General features: G+C 43.3%; 2 protein-coding genes across 2 annotated transcripts; both read left to right on the forward strand.

Moving 5' to 3' along the window:
* Window positions 1–4835: 4835 nt before the first annotated feature.
* LOC308292163 (mannose-1-phosphate guanylyltransferase regulatory subunit alpha-A-like) lies at window positions 4836–6107 on the forward strand (the record flags this gene model as incomplete). Its single annotated transcript, XM_080734441.1, has 1 exon — window positions 4836–6107. The coding sequence occupies one exon, from the start codon at window positions 4836–4838 to the stop codon at window positions 6105–6107; it is 1272 nt and encodes a 423-aa protein (XP_080590567.1).
* A 1033-nt stretch (window positions 6108–7140) lies between these two features.
* Window positions 7141–7491, forward strand: LOC308292170 (gamma-aminobutyric acid receptor-associated protein-like 2; the record flags this gene model as incomplete). The annotated part of the gene is made up of 1 exon (XM_080734450.1): window positions 7141–7491. One exon carries the CDS (start codon window positions 7141–7143, stop codon window positions 7489–7491), a length of 351 nt encoding a protein of 116 aa, XP_080590576.1.
* Between the last annotated feature and the right edge of the window lie 3453 nt (window positions 7492–10944).

The raw sequence follows: 10944 nt of genomic DNA on the forward strand, positions 1-10944 counted from the left end.
ACGGCCTGGTGGAGACCTGTGCTCGGAAGAGCACTGCTTCTAGTTTTCTATGTGGCTATCTGAAAAACCGGGATATATGAAATATCCAGCTCTGTGTGGACCTAGATATTTTTCTATGTGGATATCTGAAAAAACGGGATATATGAAATATCCAGCTCCGTGTAGCCATGGCCTTAGAGTTGAGGAATTTTGTATAACACGGTGCTATTGTGAAAATAGCAGATCTACATGCTCACAACGCCTCGCGTTGCAAGGCCTTGATAAATTCCAATACTTTTCCAGTACTGGAAAAATATTTTTTCTAATTTCAAAATATTTCCAGGAATTTCATGACCGTGGAAACCCTGATAGTATGGACGAAATCAGTCAAATTTAGTAGTGACTTGACAGGACAGGCGGTCCTTGCTATGTTTAATACAATTAATCTGATTCTGAGCTTTTAGGTTTTCTGTGAAATCCCCACAGACTACAGTGAATACATTCTGCTCTCTGACCATGTCGCTGTCCATGGTGCTGAATCTATCAAACCAGAGAGAATTTAGGAGGTGCATTTTAAAGCTTAGTTTATTACACCTCTGGTGTTTTAACTATTAAGGCTTTGAAGGAAATCTGATATTGATGTTAAAATTTGTCATTTTAGTTTTCCTGAATTGACAGGACTGAAAGAACAAGTAGCCCTGTACCCAGGGGGCAAACCAGCCTTTTTTTAGGAAACCTGCATTTGCCCCGACATAAAAGGTTGTCCACCAGAAATATTATCTATGACCCAGTAGGATCACAACCTATATGGACAACCCGGTCAATTTGTACGGCAAAGTTCCAATATGGCCGCCTCAATATTAGCCCCTATTAGTTTTAATGGGGGGTGAATAGGGAACATTTTTAAACTGAGGGATATTTCCACGAAACTTCACAGGTTGATCAATGGTATACATATGAACATTTTTTGTATTGCAAGTTGCAAGTTTCCATGAAATCAAATATGGCCGCCACAATATGGCCGCCATAATGTAAGGACCCAGAAAATAGGTTTTGCCTCTAACTTCTGAACCAGATGAGCTAGAAACGAAAACTTGGTGTCTATTTCATGGTGTCTGACCATGGGAGACTCAATGGAATAGCTAATTTTATTATTGGGTGTGTCTGGACCTTTATTGTGCATATTTGCAAGATGGTGGATTCCCAAAATAGAGCTTTAACATAATTTCTACCATGATTGTTGACTGCTTTTGCAAATACAAGCAATATGAATCCATTTGCTAAGATTTATGGCACAGAAGGGACTTATACCTGTATTATTCTTGAGTTTGCATGTTGTCAAAATGGCTGTAAACGAGATATTATATTTCCTGTCCGATTCTACTGTATGTAGTTGTAGCAATGACAATGAAATTATAATGAACACATGATTAAAACAGGCTGCATTATAATGCAAATAATTGCTGGTCACTATCACTGTCATGTGTACCTATCCTGCTGCATCTTGTCTCCAGTCCTTGGCAACGACACCCCAAGTAGCATGCAATTCCCTTCTTCGCACATGAAGTTCAATCACCTGAGAGAGACTTGGAGTAGAACCGCTGCTCCTTCACTTGGAAAGGAGTCAGCTTAGGTGGTTCGGGCTTCTAGTACGGATGCCCCCCGAGCGCCTTCCTAGGAAGGTCCTCGATGCACGTCCCACTGGGAGGAGACCCCGTGGCAGACCTAAGACCAGATGGAAGGATTATATCTCCAGACTGGCCTGGGAACGCCTCGGTATACTCCCAGAGGGAGTGGAGGAAGTTACGCAGGATAAGGAAATCTGGAAGTCTCAGTTGGAACCGTTACCCCCGCGACCCGATTCCGGATAAGCGGTTGAAGATGGATGGATGGATGGATGGCACATGAACAGTTTTTCTGGCAGCCTTTGATACAGCTACATGATATTGCCTTGTCCATTGATATAGGCCAGGCTGGCTCTGTAGATGGACAGGGGACTGCCTTCCCATCACTGAGAGACCATCCATATTCAGTGAAGCAAGGGATGTCTGGCTTCGCGATGTGTGCAGTTTTATCTATTATGGCTGCAAGAGCAGCTCTTTTCAGGTGCAGGCCAAAGGCATTTTCTGTAGGTGGCAGCAGCTTCAACAGGGTTGATCGGTTATTTAGGAACTTGTACACTCTCAGCTTTGCCAGGTCAAAGTCCTCCGAATGGTCAGCTTTTGATGCATATACAGCTATCGTGAGGTCTCTAGCCTGATTCTTGACATCCTCTGAGAGGGAATAAGAGGAATTTTCACCAAACTCCTGAAGTGCAGGGAGATCTAGACCCATGCTGGTCTTGAACCATGCCTTCTTTCCAGTGAAAAAGGGATAGCTGGTGGTATCTCTGCCACTCAGGCTGTGAATAAAGGGCAGGGCACGACACTGTGCGAGTCCAAGGGCTGAGACCATGTGATGGATAGGAAGATATGCATCCTGCTCTGTTCTCACCCACAGCTCTGGAAGGTCTAGGAGGTGGGTGGCAGCATGATATAGATGCCTATATCATGCTGCCGCCATGGGAAGGCAGTCCCCTGTCCATCTACAGAGCCAGCCTGGCCTATATCAATGGACAAGGCAATATCATGTAGCTGTATCAAAGGCTGCCAGAAAAACTGTTCATGTGCGAAGAAGGGAATTGCATGCTACTTGGGGTGTCGTTGCCAAGGACTGGAGACAAGATGCAGCAGGATAGGTACACATGACAGTGATAGTGACTAGCAATTATTTGCATTATAATGCAGCCTGTTTTAATCATGTGTTCATTATAATTTCCCTGAAGCTGAAGTTGTTGGAAAGCATGTGCATGTCTATGTGTGAAAGACCCAAAAAGGCAGTTGCATTCATTTCATTGAGATAATCTCTCTCTTTTTTATTATTTTTTTAAATAAAAAAAATAATTTCTAAGATACATTGTTTTGGTCTCTGATTTTATCTGAAGTCATTGCTTCAACAACATACAGTAGAATCGGACAGGAAATATAATATCTCGTTTACAGCCATTTTGACAACATGCAAACTCAAGAATTATACAGGTATAAGTCCCTTCTGTGCCATAAATCTTAGCAAATGGATTCATATTGCTTGTATTTGCAAAAGCAGTCAACAATCATGGTAGAAATTATGTTAAAGCTCTATTTTGGGAGTCCACCATCTTGCAAATATGCACAATAAAGGTCCAGACACACCCAATAATAAAATTAGCTATTCCATTGAGTCTCCCATGGTCAGACACCATGAAATAGACACCAAGTTTGCGTTTCTAGCTCATCTGGTTCAGAAGTTAGAGGCAAAACCTATTTTCTGGGTCCTTACATTATGGCGGCCATATTGTGGCGGCCATATTGGATTTCATGGAAACTTGCAATACAAAAAATGTTCATATGTATACCATTGATCAACCTGTGAAGTTTTGTGGAAATATCCCTCAGTTTAAAAAATTTCCCTATTCACCCCCCATTAAAACTAATAGGGGCTAATATTGAGGCGGCCATATTGGAACTTTGCCGTACAAATTGACCGGGTTGTCCATATAGGTTGTGATCCTACTGGGTCATAGATAATATTTCTGGTGGACAACCTTTTATGTCGGGGCAAATGCAGCACACCTTCCTTTGCCCCCTGGGTACTGTGTGTGTTCTAGGCTACAGGCTACAAAACACCACAAAACATCCATTGTTGTGGAAAACACATCATGAAGGCACTAATTAATGTCTAATTAAGATAAAATATAGGCTACTGTATATTCCATAAGCTAATTTACCATAATAAACAAAGTATCCACAAACAGTACCTTTCAAAACATTGGATGATTGAAATAAACATTTTATGTAGAATAAAAGTTTGGTGCGCTCTCAATTTAGAGTAGACTATGTAAGAATTATTGGCTCACTGGGAAAGTTTAAACTGCACTATTATCACAATGCGGACGTTAACAACAGCGGTGGAAAGTAACTAATTACATGTACTCATGTAGGCCCTATTAGTACACTTTTGAGGATGTTTTACTTACTCAATTTTGAATTCCTGACTTTCACTTGTAACAGAGTATTTCTATTTTGCAGTATTGATACTTTTACTCAAGTAAAACATTTGAATACTTTTTCAACCACTGGTTAATGCCCTCCTAGAACAAAACATGTCCAGTGCTATTTGAGTTAATTTCATTAAGTGTCCCGCAAAGCTAGGCCAATGTGACCCAACAAACTTTGAGCACTTGGTGGACAAGATGTAGGCCAGTTGTAGGCCACACGTCCCAGACAAAGCCAGATGTTGGAGCTTTGCTTAGCCACCGCTCTAAAAAATATTCCACAAAATATAGTACACAAATGCAATTAATGAAGAATACATCATATATACTTTTGTTTATAAATGCAGTTTTTTTGTTGTTATTGCAATAACTAGAGGTTTGCGCCTCTAGTTCTGGTCAAAGTATCATGTGAAGCCAGTCAAGCCACCAATCCTCAAGCTTATCAGGCATATGCCTGTTTGTGTCCATCTGGCATATATGCTAGGGGCATAGACGGCCGCTAGCCCTTATATACTGTATGCCTCAATATTATGACATCACCCTCTACATTTATATCAGGTTGCACTTATTGATGGTGACGTCACCAAGAATACTGGTCCCTCATTGGCTTTTATGTGATGATGACATCATCATTTTCGATAGTGATGTCACCGACGTCACACAGCTTATATAAGTGAAAACCTGCTGAATAATAATTTATTAAACATTTCTTATCTTATGATTAAGAGGCTTGTGACGTGAACAGCTGAGTTTGCTGTCACTGTTGTCGCTTATTTAAATCAACATGTTGAAGGCAGTGATTTTAATCGGAGGTCCCCACAAAGGCACAAGATTTAGGCCGCTGTCATTTGAAGTTCCCAAACCCCTGTTTCCTCTAGCCGGAGTGCCAATGCTCCAACATCACATTGAAGCATCATGTGCCAAGGTACCAAATATGAAGGAGATCTTGCTTATCGGCTTTTATCAACCAAATGAAGAACTGACCAGGTTCCTGACAAATGCACAGCAGGAATTCAAAATCTCCATTAGATATTTGCAAGAGTACGCTGCCTTGGGCACCGGAGGGGGCATCTATCACTTCAGAGATCAAATTCTCTCAGGCAGTCCAGAGGCTTTCTTCGTCATGAATGTTGACGTCTGTTCAGAGTTTCCTTTGCCCGAGATGCTGAACTTTCAAAAGGAACACGGAGAAGCTGGCACCTTCGTTATCCTGGGGACAACAGCAAACAGAAAGCAGTCTATGAATTACGGCTGTATTGTTGAAAATCAAGAAACAAACGAAGTCTTGCATTATGTGGAGAAACCAAGCACGTTTGTGAGTGACCTCATCAACTGTGGAATCTACCTGTTTACCCCAGACATCTTCCAGCACATCGGTGCCATCTTCCAGAAGAATCAGCACAACATCTTGTTAGAGGAGCCCTCTAACTGCCGGCACCGGGCTGAAGTCATCCGGCTGGAACAAGACGTTTTCCTTGCCCTGGCAGGGCAGGGCAAGCTCTACGTTTACAGGACCCTCAGCTTCTGGAGCCAGATCAAGACTGCCGGCTCCGCAATTTACGCCAGCCGTCTGTACCTCGACCAGTACCATAAAACTCACCCCAAAAGACTGGCCTCAAACGATGGGAGCGGGCCCACAATAAGTGGTAACGTCTATGTTCATCCTACAGCCAATATAGACCCCACAGCCGTGTTGGGTCCCAATGTTTCCATAGGCGCCAGAGTAACTATTGGTGCGGGAGTTAGAGTGCGAGAATCCATCATCCTGCACGGTGCAACGCTACGGGATCACAGCTGTGTTTTGAATTGCATCGTGGGATGGGATAGCACCATTGGCAAGTGGGCGAGGGTGGAGGGAACTCCAAGCAATCCCAACCCCAATGACCCCTATGCAAAGATTGATAGTGAGACCCTGTTTAGTGAAGGAAAACTCACACCTTCCATTACTGTTCTGGGATGTAACGTGGCCATCCCTGCAGAGGTGATTATCCTCAACTCCATTGTCCTTCCGTACAAAGACCTCAACTGCAGCTTCAAAAACCAAATTATTCTCTAGCTCAGACAGTGGTTCCCATACAAATGGTGTTTTTTTTTTACATTTCTATTTTCCCTTTTTGTGGCTAAAAGTCGCACCTGCTCATGGTATCAAAAATGGCACAGGTGCATATCTCCTTGTATGGGCCCTTCTGTTGTGCTCATTTTCGTGCACCTACACACAGAGTCAGACGTAGGAGCAGTTAGCACCGCTCAAAGATTTTCAGCCGCAATGGGCTAAAACAAAACAGTTTATCTCGGATGACCCCGTGATAAACAGTCGTAGAACAGTCGTAGAATTTTCATGGAGCCATATTGATGAAATGGTAAACACATTGTAATAAATTATACTAATGAGGTTCCATTAGTGTAGCCGAGCCTTTCCAGTGAGCCAACATGCAAAATAGCAGCACCCTGGCAGTTTGACCTGGAACACAACATTAATCATCACCTGTTTACCCTAATATTTCTTGTCAATGGCTGCTCTGAAAAAGGTCTGTTGTCAACTATGTTCTCATGCTATTAGCTACTGTACCTGTGTATGTACCGTAAATATGTAATCTGTAGGTTTGAGTATTACATTCAATGCATAGATATGCATTAGGCCTTTGTATTGTGCAAGTCAACCTCAAGTCAACACGACACACATGCATATCTCCTCCTTGTATGGGCCGTTTGGTCCATGACATCAACTGTGCATGGTCATGTCGGTTTCTACATACTTTCTATGACGTTAGTCTCGTGTGACATTATATACTGTATAATATATACTAGTAGGCCTACCTATTATCAGTACTTTGAGGCCATCCTATGACGTCTGTCATGTATGACATCAGTATTATAATGTCACAATACTGATGTCATAGTACTGACATCAAAGACATCACACAGTGTATATATTCGTAAGTGATTGAAAACTCATTCTTGGTGCTCATAAGAAATGTCATCTTTCAACACACTTGAATTGTTGTTGTCTACATCTTTCCTAAGTTCCAGCTATTTGTGTTCTCAATTTCCTACTACATCAAGATAAATATAGTCCAGAATCAGCAAACATGAAAGGGAATTTCAAAAAGGATCATTCCCTGGAACATCGGCGTAAAGAGTCAGCCAGAATGCGTGACAAGTTCCCTGACAGAATTCCAGTTATTTTGGAGAAGGTGTCGCAGATGACCTGGGTAAGAGGAAGTACCAAGTACCTGGTTCCCCCTGATATCACAGTGGCTCAGTTCATCATGATATTCAGAAAACGCATTCAACTGCCCCCTGAGAAGGCCATATTCTTGTTTGTTAACTACACAGTGCCTCAGTCTAGCATGACAATGGGACAACTGTACGAGAAGGAGAAGGACGAGGACAACTTTTTATACGTGGCGTTCAACGGGGAGAACACCTTTGGTCTTTAAATCCCACGATCACATGGAGTCACATGGCTGCCCAGTGGCCACAACGACACCCACCCTCCTCCCATTGCAATCTTCACTCACCCTGTACAGCAACTGTTGAACCTGTAGGAAACCCCAGGGAGATACTGTATATGAAATACCAGTAAGGCTCCCTAATCGGGAGATAAGCGACCGTAGGTCACTTATCTCCACCAATAGGGCAAAAATGTGTTTTGCCAAAATCTTCCTGATCCATGTTGATGACATGAGTGTAGACATACTGTGTAGTGATTTTCGTGATTTTAGGGCAAAATCTGTAGGAGCAGTGTCCAAAAATGTGTTTTTAAAAATCGGCCTGGAGGTGGCGCTATATGGGACAGATTCATGTTGATGGGATGAGTGTAGACATACTGTGTACCGATTTGTGTGATTTTAGGGCGAAAATTGTAGGAGCAGTGTCCAAAAATGTGTTTTGCAAGAATCGGCCTCATGGTGGCGCTAGAAGAGGGCCATGTGAGAAATGAGGGGTGGGGTCTCCGCGCCGGCAAGGCGGACGAATAGGTACCGCGGCCCCGGCTGTCCCGGTCGCTCCTAGTCGGAGTTACGGCATTTTATGTGAGCTGCAGTGTAGGGGGTCCTCCACTGGGGGCGCCACCACTTTTGCATCCGTTCTGGAGCACCAGGAGTCGGTGGTCCCCGGGAATTCCCCGTGAGCAGCCCCGTTGGGGTGGTCATTTGGTCATGTTTGCGCATTTGGTCATTTTTTACATCTGGGGGTCCCCCAGGGACCTGGGGGTCCCTGGAGCTCCGGGGGTCCTTGGAGGTTGTAGTTTGGCAGCCAAGGAACGTGTGTGCAAAATTTGGCATGGATCGGGGCAACGGTTGCGGAGATATAAGCAGGGAAAAAGTGTGACGTGTGAGGTGTGACAGACAGACTGACAGACAGACGGAGGGACGGACTCTCATTGAGTGTTTGTTCGGGTTCATATTTCGGTGTTCAGGTCCATGTTTTATGCAGTCCGAGTTATGGGGAGCATGTTGGATTTGAGTTGCCGATTTAGAAGGGAAATCTCCAATTCCATTTAGCATTTTGCGGGTTTAAGCAGAGGTTGCCCTGGGTTATCACTTTGAAGATTATGTTAAAAATAAATACATTTTTGAGTTGATGGTAAGGTATCTGGATGACCTAACCAATAATAATAAAAAATAAAACGTTAGTTACTAGATTTAGATTATTACAAAAAATATATATATATTAACCTTTTATACTTTCTATTTGAAAATAGTTGATATTTTGATCTGTTTCTTTCGTTAAGTACAATTTTGAATACAGGCATTTAACTTGACAGAACTTTTATAATGCAGTATTGCTATTCTTTTACTTATTTTATGTGAAATAATCAGAGTATAAGCTACTCCCATCATCACTGGTTGGAACTCATGAGCCAATCATTATAGAGGTGGCTGTGGCGTTGTACTACTTGGATAATGACATCACAATCATATATATATTAGTGAAAGTCCACTGTCAATAGCATTCACACTGTTATCTTAACAGGAAACAGGTGGAAGACTATTTAACAGAGAAAATGCTTCAGCTCGACTCAGCAACATCACAGCACACATCCGTGGATCATGTCAGACATGCCCATATGTCTCAATACGACGAGATGAAGGACATGGGGACAGTTCTGTCATCTTCCTCTGCAAACATGTCTGATCTGATGAAATTGGCCAACATGCAGGCTAAACGTGACAATGAGATCCTTAAGGAGGTGGAGGTACTCGTGTCAAAGGTGTCGCCACGCATCTCTGATCTTAAAGTTCAGTCCATTGTTGAGGCTGAAAAGGAAAGGCAGCGCCTACAGCAACTGGATGAGGCGCTGAAGATCAACGCCAAACTCACAGCACAGCTGGCATCAAAACAGAAGAACCTGCTCGTCCTGGAGGAGGACTTGAAGGAGTCTAAGGCAATGGCAGAGCTCCTCCTTTCAAACCAAAGGTTGCTGGAGGACAAATGTGCCTTGATGGAACAAGAAAGGGCCGCCATAGAGATTATTTGGGAAAATGAGCGGAAATTGATGCAAGACGACTTCAAGAAGGATGTCGCTGCCAAAGAGCAGAGCTTTGATGAATATGTGAAAACTGTTGAAAGCAAGTTCAAGGAAAAGGAAGAGTCCCTCCTCTCGTGCCTTAAGTCGCTGGAGATTCAAAGCAGTTCGATGGAAGAGAACTTCAAGAGAGACATGGCTGTGAGAGAGCAGAGGTTTAATGGACAACTGCAGTCCCACGGTGATGAGATTGCCGCGAAAGAGCAGGCCTGGGAGGAGGAGAGAAAGGAACTTGCCTCACAGCTGGCATTAAAACAAACTAAGGACAATAACATGGAGCTCATCACAGAGCAGAAGGACAATAACATGGAGCTCATCGCAGAGCAGAACAATATGACAGACCCAAAGGATCCAAAGATAGGAAAACTGCAAGGTGAGGCAGAGCAGGGAGGAAGTGTGTGGAAAAGATGTAAGGCTGCATTTAACCCAAGCTGGCTAGCCATCGTCAAAGAAAAGGTTACGTTTAACCTGCCTCGACTGTTGAGGCAAGTCAACTCCGTTTTATTTAAAAAAACACAACACACCAGCAGCAACAGCAGCAGCAGCAGCAACAACAAAGCCAAAGTCCTCGATAAATATAGAACTTAACATAACTATCCACTGCACCTACCCAAGGCTGTGTCATGGGTCATGAGTCATGACACAGCCCTGGGTTATGGGTTGCAGATGTTATTTTATTGTTTTTCTAGATTGACTTTCCTCTGCATTTGTTATATTGTTGTTTGCTTATTATATTGATGTATTATTACCTGCTTATTGTAAGTCGCTTTGGATGAAAAGCGTCTGCTAAATGACTTAAATTGTAAATTGTAGGTGCCATGACCTGAGGAAGCAGTTGTACAAATAACGGTTCAACCTTTTGAAAATTGGTGCCCACATTTGTAAATTGTGCATTTATATAGCACCTTTATCCAAGGCACTTTACAGAGATTGTGCATTACGTTCACCCATTCATACACCGATGGTGGTGGAAAAAATGCAAGGCACCAACCTGCTCATCGGGTGCAACTATGGGTTCAGAGTCTTGCTCAAGGACTCTTCGACACTAACTCCATGGGGGAGCTCGGGATTGAAATGAGAACCCTTCGGGAACCCTCCGTGTTATAAGACGGCAACTCTACCCCTGAGCCACTGCCAGCCAGTGCTCAGGTAAAGTAAGGGTTCTAATACAACACAGAGCATCTGGTTTGATGTCTGTAAACACCCCATGTTCAGGAGAGGGTCAGGCATTGACGGTGATCTGTACTCTATGGGTTGGGGAGGTGCCCGTCAGTGGAGAATGGAGGATGGGGGTACTGCATTCCTCACTGGCACTTGCCGTACTGTATGTGTAACACCCGGGATTCGTACCGGGTCTCCCGCG

Source organism: Nannobrachium achirus (assembly GCF_963921795.1).
Source record: "Nannobrachium achirus genome assembly, chromosome: 10".
NCBI lineage: Eukaryota > Metazoa > Chordata > Actinopteri > Myctophiformes > Myctophidae > Nannobrachium > Nannobrachium achirus.